At 52.2% G+C, this 24,591-nt stretch overlaps 2 protein-coding genes across 3 annotated transcripts; one reads left to right on the forward strand and one right to left on the reverse strand.

Moving 5' to 3' along the window:
* Positions 1-9,663: 9,663 nt before the first annotated feature.
* On the forward strand, positions 9,664-18,069 carry VAT1 (vesicle amine transport 1). The gene is made up of 6 exons (XM_085040020.1): positions 9,664-10,039; positions 10,881-11,088; positions 11,424-11,594; positions 11,682-11,771; positions 12,699-12,940; positions 13,945-18,069. Exons 1-6 carry the CDS (start codon positions 9,713-9,715, stop codon positions 14,044-14,046), a joined length of 1,140 nt encoding a protein of 379 aa, XP_084896146.1. The 5' UTR covers positions 9,664-9,712; the 3' UTR covers positions 14,047-18,069.
* Positions 18,070-18,372: 303 nt separating this feature from the next.
* On the reverse strand, positions 18,373-24,534 carry LOC146426537 (uncharacterized). 2 transcript variants are annotated; one of them, XM_085040011.1, is made up of 5 exons: positions 24,247-24,534; positions 23,842-23,945; positions 20,058-22,931; positions 19,516-19,724; positions 18,373-19,033 (listed from the first exon to the last, which is right to left on the reverse strand). In XM_085040011.1, the coding sequence occupies exons 1-5, from the start codon at positions 24,422-24,424 to the stop codon at positions 18,964-18,966; spliced, it is 3,435 nt and encodes a 1,144-aa protein (XP_084896137.1). In that variant the 5' UTR covers positions 24,425-24,534; the 3' UTR covers positions 18,373-18,963. The 2 variants fall into 2 exon arrangements, with proteins under 2 accessions (XP_084896137.1, XP_084896138.1); XM_085040012.1 differs by lacking the exon at positions 23,842-23,945 and having other exon boundaries at positions 24,247-24,448.
* Positions 24,535-24,591: the final 57 nt, after the last annotated feature.

The raw sequence follows: 24,591 nt of genomic DNA on the forward strand, positions 1-24,591 counted from the left end.
ATGTGGCCTTCACCCAAAATTAAATTTCCCTGAGGGACACATTGTGTTTTTCCATCTTCCTGCATTATCCACCAAGTACACCCTGGTCCCTGGGCAAAGACAACCCCACGGATGGGTTTGTCTTTATGTGAGGCAGAATCAATCCAGACAGTTTTCCCTAACAAGCCTCTGGCATGTACTGCTGGGACCTTATCTCCATCCACTGTATGTAGAAGCTCAGATTGGGCAGGACCTGCTCGGTTGATGGAGCCTCGGGTATTGACTAACCAGGTGGCCTCTGCTAAATGTCGCTCCCAATTCTTGTAAGTTCCCCCACCCAATGCCTTTAGGGTGGTTTTTAACAATCCATTATACCGTTCCACTTTGCCAGCGGCTGGTGCATGATAGGGAATGTGGTACACCCACTCAATGCCATGGTCTCTAGCCCAGTTGTTTATGAGGCTATTTTTAAAATGAGTTCCGTTATCTGACTCAATTCTCTCAGGGGTACCATGCCTCCACAGGACTTGGTTCTCAAGGCCCAGGATGGTGTTACGAGCAGTGGCATGAGGCACAGGGTAGGTTTCCAGCCACCCAGTGGTGGCTTCTACCATTGTGAGCACATAGCGCTTGCCATGGCGGGTTTGAGGCAGTGTGATGTAATCAATCTGCCAGGCCTCTCCATACTTATATTTTGACCACCTTCCACCATACCACAGGGGTTTCACCCGCTTGGCTTGCTTGATGGCAGCACATGTTTCACAGTCATGGATAACTTGAGAGATGCAGTCCATAGTTAGATCCACCCCTCGGTCTCGTGCCCACTTATAGGTGGCATCTCTGCCCTGATGGCCTGAGGCATCATGGGCCCATCGAGCTAGGAATAAATCTCCTTTATGCTGCCAATCCAACTCTACCTGGGACACCTTTATCTTTGCAGCCTGATCTACCTGTTCGTTGTTTCGGTGTTCCTCATTAGCTCGACTCTTGGGGACATGGGCGTCTACATGGCGGACCTTCTCTGAGTCTTGCCCTCCTTCAATTCACGCACTCGTCGTGCCAGGACAGCAGTGGGTTGTCCATCCCACCTGTTCATGTTTTCTCCACTGTCACACAGGAAATACCACAACTCATGTCGAGGGATATATCCAGTTCTCATAGCTGAGGAGCGTCTGCGTGGGGTAGCAGAACCTCTGGTCTGTACTGCTGAGATTTGGAGAAGGCTGTCTTTAATCTCTTTACTGAGTTTCTCATGATTCTTCTCTATCTTATTTTCTAGTTTCTGCAGATTTGTTTCCACAGCTGAGATTCTTGCATTCATTGGGCTATGCACGACATCTGCATACGCTCGGAGTTTCCTTGTCATATCACGCACAGTCTCATGCCCGTCATCTTGCTTCATAATGGCTAAAGCAGAAGCATACCCTGATGGCCCAAGCTTTAGGAGTTTCCGCCACATCACAGGTGTACATTCTATCCTATCTGGGTCTATAATCGGATCTGGGTTTGCTATGTCCTCTGGGAAGACAATTTCTACCACCGCCATTTCTCTCAAGCGTTGAATCCCTTGTTCTATGGTTCTCCACTGGGTTTGTTGCGAATAGAGATCGTCGGGATGTAGGTATCTGTCCCTCGCAGCTCTGATAGCTCGTCTCCAGAGGCTGCTGCAGTCAGGCCCATCTCGTATAGTTTGGTTGATATCTGGGTCACGTGACACAGTCCCTAAATGCCTTGCCTCAGTAGCATCTAGAAGTGTAACATCGCCTGCAGCATCCCAAAGACGGACTAACCAACTAATCACAGATTCATCATCTCGTTGGACATAATCTTTTCTTAGGCTGTGAAGGTCTCTCACATTCATGGATTCAACAATGACCTCTGACTCAGTTGCTGGCCTTGAGGGTCCCTCCCCACTGTCATCTGGGCGATCAGTCTTAAATTGGGCTTTCCTGCTCCTTGTAATAGGAGCAACTGCCATTGGCTTAGGCTCCCTTACTTCCTGTTCTATAATATCTGACAGGGTACGATAAGCATATGCCAGGGCCCAACATATTGCACTGCAGTTGTCTCTGCACTTCTCTTTCAGATACTTCCCCACCTCAGCTGGTCTCGGGATTTGTCCAGGGGGAAATTCCCAGTCTATTGGATCAGAGAATTTCTTTAAAGTTTTACCTATGTCCTCCCATACTCCACACCATTCAAATTTCCTCACATCTGGATTAGGTGCCTGCTCCTGCTCAGCCCCTCTGGACTTCTCAGCCCTCATTCTGGTAACACTGAACATCATATACACGGAAACTCCTAGGTAAAGCACCTGTACCACCAAGTTAATGGTCTCTTTAACATCCAGGGGAAACTGAATATTCTCAAAAGCTGATATACCAGATTTAAAGGGAAAGAGATGGGTGAGGAGCCAGGAAGCTTCACCCTCTACTTCTCTAACAGGTTGGGTAATATTACTAACAAAACTCCAAAACAGGTTACTAAAACTAGAGGAGGAAACTAACAGAGCATGTACATCTTTAACTGTTTCCCATACCTTCTTACAGATCGTCAGCATCACACACATTACTATAACAAGCCGGAGTCGTGTCCCTGATTGGTGGAAATTATACATTAGGGACAGGATTGCCCCTACCTGTTGGTAGGGAAACAAACCTATGTGCCAAACAGACAGTATTACATCAAACAACCTCCCATCAAACAGCATAGTGACTACTGATGGCTGTAATTCAATACCAAGCGTTTAAAACCAGAATGCAATTATTAGGGTTTTTTCTTCACTTTCTCTAACCCCACAAAAGGTGTAGAACAAGTAATCAAGGCCCCACGTTGGGCGCCAAATATGTCCCGGGTTAATGATGAAACTCTCTCTCCTCCGAGAGCGAAGGGCCCCGACACCCCCTCCCCCACCCACAACAGAGCCTCTTAGATGGAAGTGAAGAAAAAACTATTTATTTAACAAAACCACGCAGAGTGCCCTACAAGGCACAGGGGAAGGGGAAAAACAAGGTGAAAGGCAGTTATTCAACCTGATTAAAAAGTCCTTTTCTCAGACGCAGTCCCTCTCCTCCTCGCCCCCACCCGGGGCCGGGTGGAGCTCCCTGAGAGCTCTGCTGTCCTCTGGCCCTCCTGGGTCTCCGGGTGGCAAAGCAGATCGAAGAGAAGGGGTCCGAACGAGGAAAAAAGAAGAAGAATGGAAAAAACGGGAACAGAGCTCACTCCGACCCCCGTCCAGCACGCAGTCTCTGCCGGGCGACGAATCCTCCCCCGGAGCGAGGCTTGGAGAAAATGTTTTCAAAACAACCCGCGTTTCTCTCTGCGGCTGGGTGCAGTTAAAGAGACAGGACCACACATTTTTACACATTTTTTTCTTTCTTGGGCATATAAGCCAACGATAGGGGATAAAGGATTATCATATCATCAATCCAAGACAGGTCACCATCAGTGTCACCTGGAGCAAGCTCTTCCCCTTGCCCTTTCTGACAGCACTTCACCATGTTTCTCTATAGGAATTAGGTTTTTGCTCCCAACCAACAGGCTGTTGAAACCCTGCTTCGGTGGAGGCAGGACGCTCTCTGCAGGGAGTACTCAGACCTTTGCAAACCCAGCAGCTACATTTTCCTTCCCCAGGGAGAGGCAGCAAGTTGCCCTTCTTGCTCAGAGCTGCTGGCCACCATCGCTGCTGAGCCTCACATGCCCTTCAGTGCAGAGCACCTCTTGGCAAGCAGCACTTGCAGAATATGCTCAACAATCCACTGTCATGGTGTGAATTTTCCAAGTAGGCTGCAGAGACATGCTGTGACTGTCACTGTGTGTGGAGAGGCGACAGATGGCTCTCACACATTGGCTCCAGGAAATGCTTCCTCAGTGGCTAGATCCTCCCTTGCTGATCCACGCTCACAGGGTCTTGATTGCTATTATGAATTAACTTCATTGTGTTATATTTGTGCCATTTCCTGCGCAAAGAAACCGGAAGGCATCCAGACTACACTGGGAAAATATGCTGTGAGAAACCAATCTTCACTGAAGGACCCACAGCCTGAAACCTGGAGCCTGTGACATCTTGTTCTGACCCACAGAGCCCCAGACTTTGGTCCTGTACAGCCAATCACAGGCTCTGGACCTAATTTCAAGCGTGATGAGCAATGTCCTGTGCTCTGTCACATGGCCATGGTCCCTGCAAGGTGCACACTTACACCTGGAGAGAGGTGCACTAGTGTCACCCTGGGAACATGGACAGAGCTCCTGCTCATCACATCATGCAGTGACAGTGTCCTGAGTTTTTATAATGATTGTTCACTTTTTACTTTCATCTTCTCTGTGATGTTTGTCTCAGTATGCACTGTCTTATTTCCCAGCCTCTAAGCAGGGACAGAAATAAGGGATGTGCTTTAGTTTCTCACCAGATCTAGTCTTAAATATTTTTTTGACTTGTCAAATATGGGAAAGAGCTAGAAACTTCTCAGGCCAAGCTGTAGAGTTTTGCTACCTACGAACACTTGGAGTTAAATCATTCAGTCCCAAGTGGTGTGTTATTTGATGATTTCCTCTAGAAGATAAAGAGGTGGTAAAGCAGTAGAGATGCAGCAAAACAATACAAATCAGAAGCAATTAGGAAGGTTAAAAAAGGAAAGAAAAAAAATCCCAGCCAAATCCCCTTTCATGTGTCCAGCCTGTTTACATTCTGGGCTAGAATAGAGCTGATCTGACTCACTGCTGGCATTAATGAAGTTTGCACCTCTGGGTGAGCAATTTAATTTATCTCAGCAAGCCAAAGCTCATTATAACTGTCCATAAATGCTATCAGATGAAAGCAGCATCCTTCAGCAATCTCAAGGATTAAAGCAAGGAGGCATTCAACTGCCAAGGCTTCTGCTGGAAAGATTGCAGTCAGAGCATGTGTGCTAGAGGCTGAGGAAGCACAATGCCTCAATTACTGCTGCGGATTTCTCTGTATCGAGACAGTGATCTGGAGCCTTTCAAACACTCCTCTGGAGGTGAGCAGCTCCCTTTTCACCCCCTCTCTCTCCAGACATCTCTCCTTAGAGTTCATCAGGTCCAGTAGCAGCTGGAGAGAAATGGGGGTCTGGGGGACTCCATAGGTTGACCACAGCTGGTTGCTCTCCTCCAGGGAGCAGGAGGCTCCTTGGAGGGGCAGAGACTTCCAGCATGAAGGCATGAAAGAGACTTAGGGTGGGAGAGGGAAAATGGCTGATTCTGTCCTCTTGGGTGTAGAAAGTTCCCTGCCATGCATCCTCTCCCACGCTGGCTCCAGCTAGTTGAACTGCAGCTCCCAGGGCTGCTCTGGCCTTGCCCTTGCCCTCCCCTGGCTCTGGGTGGAGGCAGTGCAGCACCCACACGTTGTTCCCATCACTCCCTTTCTGCCAAGGCTGCCAGGGTGGCTGCAGCTCCAGCACATGGCCCTGGCAGTCAGGGTGAGCTCAGCTGGGAGTTCCCTGGCAGAGGTTCTCAGTGGCAATGACTTCTCCAGCAGTAGGTGTGATCTCCACTGCCTTCGCATTTGAAATCATACGTTCAGTTTTGCAATTCTTTTTCGTGTGGAGAGTGGTGGAGTTGGGGTGGACAAGGGAAGGACAGAAATAAACCCTCAAAACTTCTGTTTCTTTTCCATTTAGTTTTAAAAAATGAACTGCATATCTCAAACACAAATTCAGTAAAGAACACTTTTTAAAACTTCCTTTCTGCAGACCCAACTCAGTGAGGCAGTGTCCTCTAGGCTGTAGGGCTGCAGGCTGGAGGAAAGGTCTCTGATGCATCTGGGGGCTTCTGGGTGGAACTGCTTCCAGCCAGGCTGGGCTCAGGTGAGGGTCTGCAGAGGCACTGCTGTGCCCTGATGTGTTTCAGTCCCACCCTTGCTTTTCCCTGCAAAACTGCTCATGTCCCTGGGGTAAGCCAGGGGAGCACCAAGCAGCTGGCACTGCTGAAGCACAGTGGTGCCAGAACCTGCCAGGAACCAGGGCCCTCAGAGAGCAGCAGAGATGTTTGTGGTGCAGAGAAAACCACCAAGGCATAGCCACACTGCCCAGTCCTGCCTGCTGTACCCCTGAAAGCCTCAGCTCACAGAGGCAAGTCTGTTCATTTTCAGCGAGGTAAGACACGCTGACCAGATAATGGGCTTCTCATGGGTGCACAGCATGTGGATGTGCTAAGCCTGTAATTTTGGGACTGTAATTGTCAGTAAATTATTGATGCTGTGGCAGAAGGCTGAAGTTAAGAAGGATTCTCATTTCACACGGTTTCTCCAAGGACTGAGGAGGAGCAAGTGCCTCCTTCCAGAGGAGAGCACCGTGGGATGCTGTTCCGTGCACACCTGGGAGCTGGCCTTGTGCCAGCCATGCTGTTTTCTTGTGCTGCACATCCACAGCCTCTGTGCTGGGGTTGTGCAGGGAAGAGGCTGGAGAAGCCACAGTCCATGCCTTGTGGGAATGATGCTCTGTGCTGGGAGGATTTCTTCAGTCTGCTGCCTGCTTGAGGAGGGAGCTGCCGTCCACTGAGCTTCACTTACCGCTTGACAACTTGCCTCCATTTGTCTCTGTGATCAAAACAGCAGCACAGGGAACTGCAGCTGTGAGTGGCAGGTATGTCTGAGGGGTTGTGTCAGATCTCTTCCACCTGCTGCTCTACCTGTCAAATCTAAACGTAATTTACTGTGATACAGGCACAGTGTCACCCAGGAGGCACAGCATTTGTGGTATGTGTGATGCAGGTGGGACATCTTGTCTGTGTCTACCTCTCTGTGCAGCCTAGCACTCTGCAGACACAGGAGAAGAAAAGGCAGAACAGAAGCAGGAGGAATCTTTCTCTTGAGTTCTCAACAAATCCAGGTAGATGGATTGAGGTCAACACTTGCTGTAGAGCCAGGATACCAAACTATAGAGCCCTGAAAGCATGTGTGTGGGTCCTGGCACCCCATGGGGGCTGACCACAGCCCCACAGCCCCTTCCCTTGCCCTGGCCTGAAGCTGGGGGGACTGGGAGCAGCGGGGGGCTTGGGGACAGTGGGCAACACTAGCAGAGCAGAAGCAGAGGAGATGGTGGCACCAGGTCAGGGCCAGAGATGGAATGGGAAACCCCAGCTCTGAGCACCTCACTGTGGTGTGGAGCCACCCCATGTCCATCAGCCAGCCCCTGGCCTCCAGTGGGGTCTCAGGAAGCCTCACCCTGTGAGGAAAGGCTTTTGTGGGCCTGACCCTCTGGGATTCTGTCCTGAGAGCCCTGGGAGCAGGCACAGGCAGCTGCCTGCTGACAAGAAAACTGCTGCAAGGTTTTTTTTTAAATCTCCTGCCTGGTCATTGTTAAAATGTCCTTGAGAGCAGAGGAGAGGGACTGCTAGGGCCCTATGTAGAACTAAAAGGACATGGAACAAAGGGCCAGGCAGGGGAGCTGGCACTGCTCCTACTGTGGCACATCCTCCTCAGCCCCTTTCAGGGGATCAAGGGGCTGCAGGAGGCTGGAAAAAGCAGGACAGCAGCTTATGGGGAGGTGCAGGGCTGCTGTACAGCTGAGTGTCTGGCAGAGAGAACGAGAACAGTTACCTCGATGGCCTGTGCCCACCTCTGTCCATAAATCACACATCAGCACCATTAGAAGGGCCCTTGGCCATGTGCTTCTGTGCAGCAAAAGCTCACATTTGGAGGGCTTGCTGGAAAACAGGCTAGAGCAGTGAGCACCAATTCCAGTGGGAAAAGTAGTTTTCTCTAGCTAATGCTCCATTGCTGTTCCACACCAGTGTCTCATCCCCAGCAGGCAGTGGCAGCTGCTGTGATGTGCTGGAGATCCCAGGTCTGCAAGCTCAGAGTGCAGCTGCAAACACCCAGCCCATGCCCAACTACAGCACCTCCCTGCCTGCTCCCCAAACAGCTTCACTCACACCAATTCCAGAGCAGCAGCAAGCCAGAACCGACCTTAAACTTGCTGCTTCGATACAGTAAGAAAACTACCACAGGACACAAAGTGTCATGGGCAAAAATTTACAGGGAAAATGTTACCAACGGAGCTGATAAGAAAAGATTTATTCAGAAACATGAAAGAGACAAAGGCAGAAAGAACGCCCTGCCCCACCACAAAAACCTGCCACTGTGCAGAAATGTCCCTGTCCTGTCCAGTCTGCTCCAGAGCTTCACACAGCTGGAGCAGTCTTGCAGAAGAGGAACCTGACTTGCCAAATCCACTGCCTTCACTGACCACTCAGCCTCTGGGGATCATCCCCTGAACTCTGTGGTCTATAGAGGCTCCCTCTGGACCAGCATGTTCCATCCACCACAAGAGCACTGACAGTTGTGAAAATGAATCACTGAAAGAAGGAAGGCTAGGAAAGCTCCTAGGAAGAGCAGCAGAAGGTAGATGATTGTGCTTTTGCTGCTTCTTTCTAATCTGGGGTGTGAGAAATGCCCAGACAGCAGGAAGGTGCATCTGTATTTCTCAGAGCTGACCAACAGCAAACAAAGGGTAAAGCTGGACTGTGGTCCTGTCGTGCAACTGGACATGAGTTTCCTCCCTGTTCCCACTGCAGCCACCCCAACACCCATAAATCTGCCTCACAGCAGAATCACATGATGTGCAGCCTGCCCCAGGCTCTGCCCTCCTGCCTTCTTTCCTGTCTTTGTGCTGTTTCCGGAGCAGTTCAGAGGCTGCAATCTCAGGGCAGCACAGCCCAGAGTGTGGCCCTGCAGGGCACAGCCACAGCCATGCAGAGCTCCTGCAGCCCAGCTCAGCAGGCCACGCTGGGACTCCTGCAGCCAACAAAGGCCCTGGAGATGGCAGGGTTTGCTGATCCGTGGACCAGCCAGAGCTGGACAAGTGCTGTCAGAGTGCTGGGAGTGCCCTGCCCTGTGCAGACACTGTGCTGGGTTTTGCTTGGCTTGGGAATGACACAAACTTCCCCAGCACACTGATGCTCCTCCAAGTGGTTTGTGCTTTCTTTTTGGGCATGGATATTTTTCTGATTCGGGGGATCTTTGACTTGCTTGCTTGAGCAGTCACCCTGCAGTAGCTGGGGTTCATCAAGAACAGGCAACTGATGTGTGCATTCTGCTGTGCTCTGCACACACAAAATGGCACTGAATCAGCATTCCCGAGGGCAAGCGTGATATCTGGGAGAGGAACAGGGATCTGAGCCATGAGCTGATGGAGGAGGCTGATGTCTGCTGGCAGAAGGAGAGGCTGGATCCAGCGATCTCTCTGCACGCGCTGCCTAATTTATTTTTCTTTAGTTGCAGCGCTAGAACTCTGCTCCTCCCTCCAGCCTGTGCGCAGCCGGTGCCTCTCCTCCCTGTCGCCCGCAGCCATCGCAGGGCCGCGAGCAGAGCGATGGTCACTGAACTCCCCGCAAATGTCAGGATTTGCGCACTGTAAACTGTAGAAGTAACGCAGGGAAACGATGCTCCAGCAAAACTGCCATTTCAACCACGACCCCAGGAAGGACGCAAGCAGCGTGTTTGTTCGAAAGGAACCATTTAGCAGGGGGGAAAAGGGGGAAGGAATGTAAAAGACAAAAAACGCGGCGTGGAGAAGACAGTCCGTGGCGGAGGGGGACAGGGTGCGGCTGGGGTCCGGGCCCGGGGGACTGACAGGGATCGCCGCCACGCCCTTCTCCTCCGCCGCTCGGCGCTGCCCCGCCCGTCCCGCTCCGCCCCCGGCCGCGCCCCGGCTCTTCCCCGCCCGCCGCCGCCGCCGTGCGCCCGCAGCCGCTCCCGCCGCTCCGCACCGCCATGTCCGCCGAGCCGGCCCCGGCCGCCGCCGCCCCCGAGCCGGCCCCCGGCCCCGAGCAGCCCGCGGCTAGCGGGGAGCCTGCCGAGCACCGGGCGCTGGTGCTGACGGGGTTCGGCGGCTACGACAAGGTGAAGGTGCAGGCGCGGCGCGGCGCTGACCCGCGGCCCGGAGAGGTCTCGGTGAGCGTCCGAGCCTGCGGCCTCAATTTCGCCGACCTGATGGCACGGCAGGGCCTGTACGACCGCCTGCCGCAGCCGCCCGTCTGCCCCGGCATGGAGTGCGCCGGCACCGTCCGCGCCCTCGGCGAAGGCGTCCGCGACCGACAGGTGAGGGCGGCCCTGCCCGTTGTGTTTGCCGCGCTGCGGTGCCCCGAACCGCCCCGCAGGTGCGGCCCCGGCCCACCCCGCCCCTTGCCGGGCCCGGTGCCGGCAGCCCCTGCCGCTCCACCGGCGCGCTAGTGTCTGTCCCGGGGCAGGGACTCCCCGTCGGGCCGGGCGGCCCCGGCAGCGCTGAGCCCCCGCCAGCGGCCCGTCCGATCCCGCCCGCGGGGGCTTCGGCGGCGACCGGCCGGCGGACAAAGGCTCTGGACAAAGGGGCAGGGCGGGCAGGAATCCCCGGGCCGCCCTGCTGCTCCAGGATCACGGGAGCGCTGCCACCCACGGGCCGGGCTGAGGGGCTGGAGCCGCGGGGAGGAGCTGGGGGTGGCCGTGTGCCTTAGATGCAGGAGGTTTTCCTAAGGGTGGATATTGCTTTTCCATGATTGATGCTACTAAACGTCTTCCAAAGGCTCCTGCCTCTTGGCAGGATGATCCTTACAAGGAGCAGCAGTGATGCTTGCCTCATTGGGGATCTAACACGGATCCAGTGGTTGGTTTGGGCAACCACAGTTTGGGTTTGGGTACTACCACAAAACAAGAGCCTGGAGTGCCTGTGGTCTTTTTGAGGTTCCTGGTGTGCACCCAGGTCTGCAGTGAGAGGTGCTACAGTCTCCTGATAAGCAGGGCACAGGCTGTGGTCTCCTGCCTGAGTGCAGGGCTGCTGCAGTCCCTGCAGACCTCTGCACAGAGAGCAGTGTGCCTGCACTAGCTCTGACATACCAAGGCCGAGGGTGTGATGGCTTCTGCCAGCCTGGAGCTTGTTTCAGACCTCCTTGTCCTCTGATTTTAGGTTGGCGATAAGGTTATGGTCCTGGCTAGGTCAGGGCTCTGGCAAGAAGTCGTGAATGTGCCGGCCAGTCAGACTTTCCCAATGCCTGAGGGGATGAGCTTCGAGGAAGCGGCTGCTCTGCTTGTTAATTACATCACTGCCTACATGATTTTGTTTGACTTCGGGAACCTGAGACCCAACCAGAGTGTCCTCATCCACATGGCTGCAGGTAAAAAGTTCTTGCCAGACCATGCTGAGGCTCTTGGTTTCACCATGCAGCTTCTGAATAAGTGGCTTGGGTGAAGAAATGATCAGAATGGGGCTGGACTGACAAAATTCCACCTAGCAGAGATGTAGGCTTCATGCTGACCCCATTTCCCAGCAGCTGGGGTCAGTCTTCCAGTGTGTCCCAGGCATCAACCTCACCAGGCAGAGTGTCTATTCTGTACCAACTACATTGCTGTGCTCTGTGGTTGGTAGAGGCAGGGATAATTTACCCATTCAGAGGTTTTTCTGTCTGCTGGGGTTGTTTGCTTCTAAATCTTTCTCACTGCTGATTTTCAGGTGGTGTGGGAACTGCTGCCATCCAGCTGTGCAAGACTGTAGAAAATGTCACCATTTTTGGCACAGCATCTGCCTCCAAGCACGATTCACTGAAGGAGAGTGGAGTTGCTCACCCCATTGACTATCGAACAATGGATTATGCAGAGGAGGTCAGGAAAATCTCTCCCAAAGGTATGATGTGATGAAGTGCTTCTGCAACTGTCTTGCATTTCTTTCAATTGCAAAGAAACTTCTGTTTACTTCCAATTCCCTCTCTAGGTGTTGACATTGTCCTGGACCCACTGGGAGGATCTGATACAACCAAAGCGTTTAACCTGTTGAAGCCAATGGGCAAACTCATCACTTATGGTGAGTGTGAGCAAGGTGCCCAAATCCAGTGCCTGTGTGGAGGCACTGTGTGATGGTGGGATGGGATCCACACAGGAATGCTCTGTGTCAGGGTGCATGGCTGTCAGGCACCATCACTATTCCTGACTGCACTGTGTGTTGTAGTTCTGTTATTCCAGGATGCTTTGCCTTGGTGGGATGCTGAGGGGAGTGAGATTTGTGTCTTGTCCCCAGAGCTGTGTTCACACGTTCCAAAGCTCTTCCCTCCCATGGTGAAATCTCTCTTAGAGTAAAATCTGGTGCCTGCAGGGGAAGCTGGAATGTCCTCAGGGAGGAATATTGGCGTAGCTGCTTTGTCTAGGCTGAGTTAATGCACAGCCTTGCTTTTCTTTTAGAGGATGTGTGGGTGATGAGGTTTGAGGCTACTGAATACTTATCTCTCCATTGCCCAGCCCTGGAACACTGTGATTCTGTCCCATAGACAAAGCCCTCACACAACCCTCAGTGGAATTCCAGACACTTGCACCAGTGTGCTGCTTTGGTTGTCCCAGCCACTGCAGCTTGTGATTCCCCTGAAGAAGCAGGGCTGTAGAAGGGGAAAGCTGTCCTGCCAGCCTGGCTGGATGTCACTTGTAACCCTTTCTTACCTCTACCAGCACTCCAGTCTAGCTGCACTGCTGCTGCCTTAGCAGGGCCAAAGAAAGTAGTTGTTCTACATTTTTGCCATATGAGTGCTGATAATCCAAATTCTGCATATCTTGAGGATGAGGCAGGTGCCTGTTTTCCATTAAAGGTCAACTGGGTAGGTTCTGCTGTGACCCAGCTCTCTGCTCTGTCCATCACTATGCTGAGTGGCTGTTCCCCTGTGCATGGTCTGAGCTGTTCCATGGGATGCCCATTGCCTCTTGTGTTGTGTTCCAGCTTATCTGTGGCTTGCCTTCTTTTTAGGTGTAGCAAACCTGCTCACTGGGCAGAAGAAGAACCTCATGGCTATGGCTAAAACCTGGTGGAACCAGTTCAGCATCACTGCCTTGCAGCTCCTACACCAGAACAAGGCTGTGTGTGGCTACCATCTTGGATATATGGATGAAGAAGTTGAGCTAATCAGAAGTGTTGTAGCCAAGCTGGTTAACCTGTACAGTCAAGGCAAAATCAAGCCCAAAATAGACTCTGTATGGCCCTTTGATCAGGTGAGTCTGAGCAGTCGTACAGAGTGAGCACCTTGTTCATGGGAGCCCAACTGTTAAAAATGTCTAATAACCATCTGTTCTCAGATATTCAATGCCATTTTCCTTTTAAAATATTAAGGGTGAGTAAAGTGGCTGGGCTATTCTGCTCCAATGCACAGGGCTGGGCAACGTCAGACAGTGTCCCTGTGGAGCAGGGCAGGTGCTCAGCTGTGCTCTGTGGGCAGCAGCAGCCAGGAAGGGGCTGGAATATCCATCAGACTGGAGTATCTGAGTAGTCTGCACCCTGTAATTAAGCAGACAGATGGGAAGGTTGCTGCTTCCCTTCCAAGAGTGCAAAAGAGCTGAGGCAGTGAAGCAGAATGAGGATGTTGGAAGAGAGCAGCAGGTTTTTCAGCAGCTCTGCTCTGTTCAGGGTTATTGCATTGATATGTCCAGGCAGAGTCAGGCTCTTCCTTTGGAAATCCTGTCCTGGGGCAGGACTTGCTGCAAGAGAGCAAAGAACTTAGTGATGATCAGTCAGTGTTCATACCTGAGAGCTAGTCTGATGCAAAGCCTTAAGGAAACATTTGGTTCCAGGACTGGCCCCGGTGCTTAAAAATAATGATAATTATGATAAAACTCTGTGAATATATCATTTTGTATAGCTAGTAGGCTTTGTCCTCCTGGCAGATGGCCAGGTTCCTGCAGCTCCCCTCCCTTTGGAGAGGAAGCTGTGATGACACACACTGCACTTCCACATTTGTGTGAGCAGAGCATCCTTGTGTGTGTTAGGGTTGGTCTGTGTGAATTCTTGAGGATAGTTTCCTGTGGGCCTGCTGGGGTAGTTGCTGAGGTCTGTCCAAAAACACAGCTGTGCAGAGGCACCTGAGTGCTTGGGACTTGCTTGAACTGCTGGGGAAGCTTTCTTCCAGCTGTCCCTCAGACTGCTCTGGGGGGACTGAGGAGCCCAGGAAGGGCATGGAGTGTGGTGGGTGGGGGTCTTACCAGCCTCCTTTTCCTTCCAGGTGGCAGAGGCTATGAGGCAGATGCAAGAAAAGAAGAATGTTGGAAAAGTCATCCTGGTTCCTGAAGCACCCAAGGAAGAATCTAAAAAAGCAGAGAACTAAGAAGAAGAGATGTATGCAGGTTATGAATTCATGGTTAAACTCCCTGATCTCTTTGGGACCTGGAAATGGACAGATCAGTATCTTCCATCTTTCACCAGTACAAGAACATCATGGTTATCATTCAGATGAGGTTTGCATGCTCTTGTTGTGACTGACCCTGTGCCAGATATGCCTCCTGCTCTCTCTTTTGAAGCCTGTTTATTTCATACTGTTTTCTAATCACTTGTTTCTCTACCAAATTTCCAGACTAACCTTATTTTTCTCTCGCAGTGAGGCTGAAGCTTCCAAGCAGTTGGTGACTAACAACTGCACAGCCTGTCACTGTAAAGTCATGGCACGATGTACTGTAACAACTGCCAAGTACCTCTGCAGAAACTGAGCCCTGCTGAAGTGTTTGCACTGTCACCTTTGGGAAGCTTGCTCAGCAGAGGATTGGCCAAATGTAGGATGCTTCCTCCACAGCCAAAGGAAAACCACAGCTGGCCTAGTTTAATTTGAGCAGGGGGTTCTCTTCTGTTCACACTAACCCAGCTATACTCCCTCTGCTTTTTGTAGGCCACTAACACAGTCAGATAGTAACAGCTCATGTCACCTTTGCCTTGACCATCCTGGCAATTTGGAGTCTATGGCATATCATACTTCATTTGAAGTCACTTATCTGGGCAGTCAGTAAATACCCTGACAGGCTGGGCTGGGCTATGTCTGACTACAGAAGAAAAGTTTCGATTGGGTAATCTGATCTTGTCCATTTTCTATTTCCAAATTGTATAGAGAGATCTGAACAGTGTCTGATTCTTAGAGACCATAAGGACTCAACTGTGTCTCAAACGACTGGAAACAATTGATGTTGGCTCTGTGCTTTATTATGTTTGGCTCCAAGTTGGTATTGCTAGGGCTTCACCCTCGTGTTTGTATTTCCAAGGGCTGCAGTGTTGAATTGGTCTTCATCGAGATGGAAACAAAATAATCCCCTGTTAATGCTTTGTGCTGTGCCCTGTGCACCGAGGAGGTGTTGCAGTTTGGGAAGTAACTGTCCAGAGCCAGTGCTGTGGGCAGGCTGCCCAGTAGCCTGGGCTGGCTCTCCCTGTGGCACACTGCTTAGCAAAGCTGTTGCCAGGGTAGCAGTCAGATGATAAACAGCCCAGCTATGTGTCAAGCCTCTTGACCTGCACATTCTGTGCAGTTTTCCATTGTATCCTAGCTCACTTGCTGCAGTAAGGCTTGACTCTTCTTCCCCTGAATCTTTCTTGGGGTTCCAGTGCTGAGGGTTTAGGAGCTGCCTGGGGTGCTCCTCCTATACCAGAACTTTGTTTCTCTTCTACTTTCCTTCTGTGCATTTGGAAACAGAGCTGTGAAGAGACCCAATCCCAGTTCTGTGAGCATCTTGAGTCCTGGGTGATGCTGTCCTTCCCACTGGACTCTGCTTGCAGCTCTGGTGCTGTTGGTGCTTGCTTGTCATGGACTGTAGGTGTCGTGGGCTTTGGGGCTTCATTTTGGATTTGAAATGGTAAATCCAGGGGCACCAAGAAAAGCTGCCCGTCATGGAAGAGCTCAGGCTCCAGAAGCAAAACCTTGACACTAGAATCCTGCTTAACTAGCCCACAGGGAGGGCCCAGGGCCCAAGGAGGGCAGGTACCTGCTGGGCACAGGGCATGCAGCCCCTGCACCACCCAAGAGAGCCCACGCCACTCAGGGCTGGGGTTCCTCTATGGCTTCTTCCTCAGCCTGCTCCAGTGGGGCTCCTGTCTATCGGTGCAGCTTATCATTCAGGTGCTTGGGCTGAACTCTGAACTCAGTCCAGAGTTCTTTGGAAATGTATAGGTGCAGCCTCCAGGAGTCTTGACCTATTTAAATATTGCGACAACTCTGTTCCCTACAACCTCAGAGGCATGCTGGAGTCCTCTCACAGATCCTTGTCAGTTCATCTCTTGAACTTCATAAACACAGGCTGATGGAACTCACAAGCACAACTTTTTACCTTTCTGAATCCAAAATCTTGCTGCTTCTTTCAGCCTGCCCCGTCGTGCTCATTTAGATCAAATCCAACAGTGTCTAATGCTGCTTTACCAGGTGTGAAAACAGAAGGACTGTCTAAATTGCTGAAAAGGAAAGTCTGGACCTGTTCCTCTGAGAAACTGGACCTCACCTTGATGACAGGGCAGCATGCTCAAAAGGCGCACAGCCCCACACATCTTCCAGTTCTGCACGACTGCAAAAGGGAAAAGAATTACAGTGTGTTTCATAGTGACATCCTCTCCCTGCTTCATTCTGAGCCAAGCACGTGCTCAGTGCCTTACATGGATGGCCTTGGGTCAGGCGTGGCATGGTTCTCACAGCCTGGGAGCCTCACAGCTTCCCATCAGACCCCTCTGACCTGCTGCCTCCTGCTGCGCCGCAGGAAACAGCATCTCGGTGCCTTCTGCTACACGACTAGCAAGTCACTGGGGCCTTTTCCATTCTGGCCTTTCAAAGTATTGCCAAAACCCTGTTTTGACTCTTAGTAGCTCTGTTTTGTGAACACTGGTGATGTCGTTGGACTTTCCCTGAATTAGGTGTTCTCTCCCCAGGTGTTCCAGCCTTACCAGGGCTGACCTGGTGGTTCTGTACTCCCCAGTCCATAAGACCTGTTGTAAAGCCCTTGTCTCCCCCCAGGGCAACTGTTCGGCTCCAGGGAGAGCCTTGAGTGAGGCTTTATCAGCTGCTCCAGCCTTGGCTCTCTGGAAACAATCCCAGCTCCTGGCTCTCTTTGGGTAGCTGCTCTCATGTCTTCTACCTACAAATTCCTGAAACTCTTATCAAGGCAGGAATGCCAAGCAGCTACTGCCCGTTCGAGTTCAGTATTGGCTATTTTGTGTCCCTTGGTAGCAACACTGTTTTCTACAGACAGATCAAGGTTAAATGTAACCTTGCAATCCTCCGCCCCTGCACAATGCGCTGCTCTAGGTGGCTGTGGTTGGTTGTGCTTTGGTTTTTTACTTTTGTTTTTTGTGGGCCAGTAAGTATAGAACCTATGTAAAACAACTCCAAGTGTCTTAATCAAGTTAACCAGCCGCTTTGTATACTAAGGACCAAAGCAAAAAAACCAAAACGAAACCCTAGAATAAAAATCATTCCATTCAATGTTGCTTGTTTAGGGCAAAGTTGTGCTACTGAGGAACTGGGAGATTCCTGTGCTTAATCACGTGTGCCATTCCAGAAGTGCAATTTAACATTTATTTTACTGATTGTCTGACTCAAAGGTCGTGCCATGAGGAGTCCAAGTGGAAGTGTAAGGAGTTGATAAGCAGAGGTGTCCACAGCTCAGCATGGGGGGCCAGTGCTGTCATTGCTGTGGTGACCTCCCAGCCTGGTGCTGCTGGTCTTGGACAAAGTGCAACTCCTTTGCTATCACCAGACAGTGGGTGCCACATTTTTGACTCTTTGGTTTCTCTGAAGCTCACTTGTGTTGCAAGCTGACTGCAGGAGGGGAAGGGAGCAGAGGAGTGTGGCCCCTGCCAAGTGCTCTGGGAAGGAGTTCAGCTCTATGTTTTGTTTCAGACACCTGTATTAAGCTAGAATTGATTGGCCAGGGAGAAGTAAGGAGCACTCTGTGTGTCAGGCTTCAGTTGGTGCAGGATCCTCTCCTGCTGACAGCTGTTATCATAGGTGTTAAACCACTCTGGTTGCCTGAAGTCTCTGGTGCGCTGAGCCCTCGTGATGGCAAAGTGTTATTGGCAAGTAGTACATGAGCATGATGTGAAACGTGTTAGACTCTGAGTGAGCCTCTTACAGCATATGGTCTGGTCTGTACTGTCTGAATTGTGTTGATTTGCAGATATGTGATAGGAGTGATGCTCATCCTACAGACAGATAGCAAATCTTTTGTTTAAAAAATATATTTCGCTTTGTGTGTGTAACCAAGTTGGACAGAAAACAACTGTGCCACTGCTGTTTACATGACTACAATGTGTACTGCTCCTCTGTCAAATGTTACCATATGCCTTATGTGTTTCAAATGTTAATTAAAAGCATAACAAAACCTTCCACAGTATGCTGTTCAGGCTTCTGTTGCCATGATCCTGCTGCCCACAGCTCTGGGCAGGTTCAGTTTACAAAGTGTAACACTCCCAGCATGAGGAGATGCCTCTGCTCTCAGGCACAACTGTTATTTGTTGCCTTGAGTGTTGTTACTAACACCCTTCCTGGAAGGCAGCCCTGGTGAATTTTGTTTGCAAAGCCCTTAGCTGGGCTCTGTGCTTTGTGTCTGGGTGTCTCAGTAGCCAGGTGGGACTGAAGTGGGTGCCTAGGCTGAGGGTAAGACAAGGCATGAACAGCCACTACCAAACATGAGAATAAATCCTGTTTATTTGTATTTCTGCAGTTAAGAAACTGCCCTTGGGAGGCAGCTGTTGTGGGTGCTGAAAGCTGTTAATGTTCTCAAGAGAGCACCAGGTCACCTGCTGGCTTCAGAGCAGGTGCTGGGGAGGAGCTGGAGCATGGCACTGTCTGCTGAGGCCTGAACTGTCCGTGTGAAGAGCTGACAATAACGACAATTCATCTCTGGCCCAGGCTCAGGCAGCAGCTGAACTGGAACTGCCTGTAGTGGCAGGAGGTGGAAGAGACTTCCAGAAGCTGGGGCTGGACTAGGTGCAGACTCCTGCCCTGGTTTGTGTTGTGCTACTGAAAGCCACACAGGACTCAGCCTGAAATCAGCTGAAATAAGCTCTGTAACTGGCTGGCAGGACAGGCATCCAAGTGGAGCTGGAGTTTCTGGGAAGCACTAACCCAGGCTGAGGCTGCATGGGCAGGGATGGAGGTGCTGCTCTTTGCTAATATGCAGATTTCAAACACTTTTTCCTGAGCTGTCTCTGTTAAGCTGCAGTTTTCCCAGCAGGAAAGGAAGGCGAAGGGAAGCCACAGGCTGTGGCTGTGGGAGAATCACACAACACCCAGTTTCTTCAGAACTTTGTTGACCTCCTTGAGATACTGGGCATCTGGGTAGCCATTGCTGTGGGGCAGAGAGAGAAGCACTGTAAATCCTGCTGATGTGCCAAAACCACAGTGGGAAGCAGCCCTTTATTTTTGCCCCAAACTTCCAGCAGGGGCTGAGAGTGAAAGTGCTGCTCCTGGGATGTCCTGTTGCCTGCAGGCACAGGTCATACCCAGTGCTGGTTGCGTAGTGCTGTCATGGAAAAGGCTGTAAGTGAACAGGGCCCAGAACTGTGCATGGGGAACTTATGGGTTCCCACACCACGTATGGTTGTGGGATGGGCAAGGGCTTTTGCTCCAGCTGGAGGATGCCAGGGCTGGTCTGCCATGCCATAGCTGCCCTGCAAGCTGCAGCAAAGGGAGGCACCAACTCTGCCCCTGTGGGAGGGTGGAAGAGACATCCCTGCCAGGATTTGTTGAACTGGAGCCCATGGTTCTACTCCACCAATTGCTATAATACCCACAACCATACCCAGAAGCTTAGGATGAGCTGGGCCATACCTGGTTTTGCCTCCAGCCCAGGAGGTTTTGTGTGGGATAAGGCCCCATGTTACTTTTTCCTCTCCATTGCAGGACTTGATCTGGAATGTCAGCCCATGTTCAAATGCTTTCTTCAGCAGCATCGCTGTCTTCTGCCCTTCCCTGTTGTCAGGCAGGAAGGCACAAAACTGCCCCCCTTTGTAAGGCTGTCCTGGGCGGGGGTCCCCAACCTTAGAACAGGAATAAGACATTTTAAACAATGGCTGGAGTGCTGTGCCTATGAGGAGATTTCTAAGGTTTTGTCTAGCTTGAAAACAACACTGCTGACCACAGGCCCCATGGGCTGATAGTCACTGTCAACTAAACCCAGAGGTCACACAGGTTCTTGAGAAGCAACAAGCAGCTCAAAAACCAGGTGTGGAGATTTTTGCCTTTCATAGGTCAATACCTCTGCTGCTTTGCATGTGGAGTGGGGATCTGTGGCTGCTCTTTCCCCCCAGCCACCCTGACAGAACCCCCAGGTGGGTTACAGTGGTACAGGGAAGCCTTGGGGTGGTACCTACCCCCTGCACACCATCTGGGATGCTGTAAGTAACCTTAAGCGTTGGGTCTCGATAGTATCCAGGCAGGCTGTGAGACAGGGAGGAGATCTTGAATGTCCCCAAGATCTTGCAATTTGAGGCAGCTGAGGAGGATCTGCAGCAAGCTGGCTGCATACTGTCTGCTGCAAAACATGTCCTGCACAAGGCGTGACCACAAGGGCCCTGGCAGGTCACATCTGAGCCCTGGCAGGCATCACACTGGCCCAGAGGCATTGTGCTGCTTTCCTGTCCAAGGCTGGGGTCTCTTCTCTGCTGTGATGGGAGGTCATGCTCCTCCTGCTCATTGCTCCTGCTGCTTGGGAGCTGGGCCCTTCCCTGAGCCCTGGGCTCAGCTGTGGGTGCCTGTTGGGCCACAGCTGGTGGTGGCTCAGCCCTGGATAACCTGGTGGGCAGAGAGAGAGGAGCTCCATCAGTTGGAGGATCTGGAGAGTGCTGCTGTCCCATTGCTTCATTTTGGCCTCCTCTGCTCTTGTCTCTTGCAAACTGGAATCTGTCTGGCAGGACTTGTTTTCGCCGGGTGGTATCAGGCTCCCCCAGAGACAGCTTTGTCTTCCGCTGTTCCTGGGACTCCCTCAGAGCAGAAGGACTCAGCTTATCCCCTGCACCAAGGCTCAGAAGGCTGCTTCCTCCTCTCCCAGCCCCAGAATCAATGCAGCCCCTGGCCTCCTCCTGTCCCCTCCAGGGACTGGGGGACCTCTTTTCCTCAGCCTCTGGCGCCCAGGAAGCCCTGAGCACATCTGTAGAGTCTACTTTATTGCTGATGTTCAGGTGCTGTAGGGAATTCAGGCTGCCAGGAAGGGCTGCATCCAGCACTGGGTTATGGCTTCTGCTTGGCTGGATGACACTGGATTGCCCTGTACTCTGTGGTCCAGGAGACATGGAGGAAGACTTCGTGGCACTGAGCCTCCTGGAAGAAAATGTGTGGAAGGCCTCAGTCACTCCTGACAGCATCTCCTTGGGGCAGGCAAGACAGAGTTTGTGCTTGTCTTTGCTGAGTGCAACCTGGAGGGAATTTCCTTGCAAGAGGCTGCACAGTTCACTCAGGGCACTGTCATCTGGACCATCTACAGCGAGCTCTGAATAGCTCAGGCTCTGACACACCAAGTCAGGACACTTCTGCACAAGATCTTCCACCTTCCATTTAGCCTGGAACAGCCTTCTCCTGTCTGCTGCCTGCAGTGTCAGCACTGTGCAGTCCCCAGTGTGGCACTCCGAGATGTGCACCCCTGCTGCCCTGCACAGATCATCAATAGTAGCACGGCAGGCATGTTTCAGGTAAAACCACTGCAGAGAGTCCAGGCTCATTTCCTCACTCACACTGTTGCTGCTGCAGTCTCTGGAGTTGTTGCTTTCCTTTGACCTTGGCAGGGAGAAGCTGTTGGACCGTCGCAGCAGAGGCTTGGATGAAGAGGGTTTGGAGCCTAAAGCAGAAGAGGTCTGTGTCACATCACAGGTGCTGGAGGTGCCAGCAAGGGAGTGGTGCCCAATGGGACCTGTGCCTTTAGAGTCCTCAGGATGATGAAAAATGCTGTTTTCTTTGCCCACAAAGGGCAATGGCACCTTTTGTCCTGTAAGTCTGGTACTTCCTTCCCATTCTGTGGGGTTGTTCTGAGGCTCTGCTGCTGACCCCAGAACCTTATCTGTCACAGGGGTGGGAGGCTGATACTGCTGGGTCAGTGCTCTTGGGTTACTCAGACCAGGATCTTCTATCTCTGATGAATGTTTCCCAGAAAGCTGCATCTGTCCAACTGGTGGAGAATCCTGATTCAGCAAGAGGCCCTGGCGAGCCTGAGACCTGTCAGCTTTCAGGGCTCTGAAGTTGGCAGCTAGCTTGAACTCAGCCTTCAGCTCTGGCCTGCCTGGGCTGTGTCTTGTGGCTTGTCCTGTGTCTTGTGAAGTATCTGCAGGCACTTTGGCCAGGGGTAGCAGAGCCTCTGTGGTACCAGAGGTCACAAGATGTGCGGGCTGGGAGCTGCTCAGGCTGTCAATCATGTGTGCAGCACCTCTCCTGGTGATGGAATCCTGAAGGTACTGCTTGGCCTGGGACACATCAACAAGGTTTCCAATAAGATAAATCTGCTTCACATCCTCATGGCAGAGCAACTGGGGATATAGCTTCTGCAGCTCACGTGTCAGACCCCTGAGTGCCTCGCTGTCCATTCCCAGCCCTCCCTTAGCAATCTTCTCCTTGCGCAGGCTCACCTCCAGCTGCTGGTAGAGCTGCTGCAGGGCCAGGTGGGCCTTTTGCAAAGCCTCCATGCCCCCAGACAGACCTCCAGATGGTTGGAGGTACAAGATGGCAATGCCATCGCCACTAACATCCACCACATCCACATGATTTTGGCGCAGCACACGCTGGTACTCAGCAGCACAGAACTTCTGCATGTACAAGTAAATGTCCAAATCCATTGCTAGGGAAAAGTCTTCCAGCTTCCCCGAAAGTTCCACAGCTTTCCCATCCACTGGGCTCTGTGGTGATGGGACTTTAGCTGCCATTTCATGCACCTGGTCCCAGTTTGGCAGCTTTGCTGTCTCTTGTGCTGACTTGGCAGAGTCAGGCACTTGCTGGTGGTCATGCACTCCCATCTCTTTGGCCCCACGGCTGGAAACTGGCAGGTGGATCTCCCCAGTGGCTTGGCTCCTGAGGTTCAGGCTGCCTAGCAGATCCCTGCTGAAGGTCTGCAGCTCAGTGAATGGTCCCTGGACTACACAGTGCATATTCTTTGAGTTGAAGCTGAACCGTACATTGCTGTAGTCTCTGTGCAAGTCCCTCAGGAGGGTTTTGCCCGTGGGAAGCTTGCTATAGTCAATTGTCAACCATGCACGTATGAAGATCTGCAAAGTAGACAGCAAGGGAGTGAGAGAGCAAGGACCAAAACCAACCCCTTTCAAAGGCACAGAAGGCAAGTGCACCTGGCCCCTGCATTACTATGACACAAGAGATGAAACAGAGTCTTCCACCTCTCTCCCTCAGCATCCTACTTTCAAGAGAGATGGACCCTGACACAGACAGGATCAAAAGACCCAGACTAAGCAACTCCTTGACCTTTGCTAAAAGCTTTCTGCAAACAAGGAATCAGAGGGGGAAATTGCACAGAGATAAGGCCACATTTCTACACACTGGGAGCTCTCCAAAAAGCCCAAACCCAAGAAATCCACTATTGTTTCTGCATCTGAAAGGCAGTTACCCTCTTGCCCTTGCAGAGCTTCAGGTGCAGATCCTCAAGCAGTTTTGGCACCACATGCTTGCAAAAAGGTCTGCAAGGCCAGGCTAATTCCTATGCCCTTGTTTTTGGGGCTCAGACATGAAAACACAAGACTGCCACAATGTCTTGAGACTGGAGGGAGGGGCAAGAACTCTCCCGTGCTTCCCAGACACCAGCATGTCTGTATCCTAAGCTTTCCTAAGAAGGAGAGAGGAACAATACACTGTACCTCCAGCTGATGACATGGCAGAGGCATTAACAAGATCCCCTGTGTGGCACCAGATGGACTGGGGAAAAGAGCCTGTTCTCTCCAGCCTATCCTTCATTTGACAGGCAGAAATGCCAGATGACCGAGCGCACAGCCTGCCTGGCTGTCCCTGTGCTAATAGCTCAGAAAAAAATTCTTCATTTGAATATGAATGAAAATGGATTTAAGTGTAATTTGGATGAAAGGAGACAGTGAGGTCTCCTTTCCAGAGCTGTCTGCCAGGCACAGAGTCAGTGTGGGAGCAGCTGGGGCTCTCATGGCCCCTCAGTACCTCATCAGGGCTCAGCTCTGCAGCATATGGGGTCACCTCCAGTGGGTATTGAGTCCTTCCGATTGCCAGCACGTGGTTTTTCACCTTCAGGGTCCTCTGGGCCACTGGTGGGAAAAGCAACCCAGACCTGAGTCAGCCCAGCCAAGGGGCAGCAGAGGGGCTGTGGGGCTGTGGACAGTGGGACAGGGGATGGCAGGGCTGGGGACAGCAGGACAGGGGACTGCAGGACAAGGGAATAGTGGGGCTGGGGATGGTGGTGTTGGGGATGGCAGGACAGGGGATGGTGGGGCTGGGATGGTGGGACTGGGGACGGCGGGAGAGGGAATAAAGGGGCTGGGGATGGCGGGACAGGGAATGGTAGGGCTGTGGGACAGGCCGAGCCACCGAGGGTCCCACGGGAGTTACCTTCTGGCGCCTCGAAGGTGATGAGGGCGCAGGACGGAGACCCGGGCAGCACCCGGACATCGGCAATGTCCCCGCCGCCGTTGCGGGAGCGCAGGAAGTGGATGGTCAGCTTGTCGGCCAACCTGTCGGCAGGCAGCTCGGCGGGGAAGCCCTGCACCCTCACCGTGCGGCCCGCCATGCCCGCGGGGGCTGCAGCCCGGGCTGCCACACCGGAGCGCCTCCCGGGAGCCCCGATGGCTGCTCCCCCTCCTCGGCCCCGGTCCCACCCGGCTCTGCGGCCCCTGCCCGGCCCCGGCTCCGCTCTGGCCCCCGCCCCGGCCCCGCTGCGGAGAAATGAAAGCGAAA

The sequence above is a fragment of the Lichenostomus cassidix genome, chromosome 27 (assembly GCF_008360975.1).
Source record: "Lichenostomus cassidix isolate B80296 chromosome 27, HeHo_3.0, whole genome shotgun sequence".
Taxonomy (NCBI): domain Eukaryota; kingdom Metazoa; phylum Chordata; class Aves; order Passeriformes; family Meliphagidae; genus Lichenostomus; species Lichenostomus cassidix.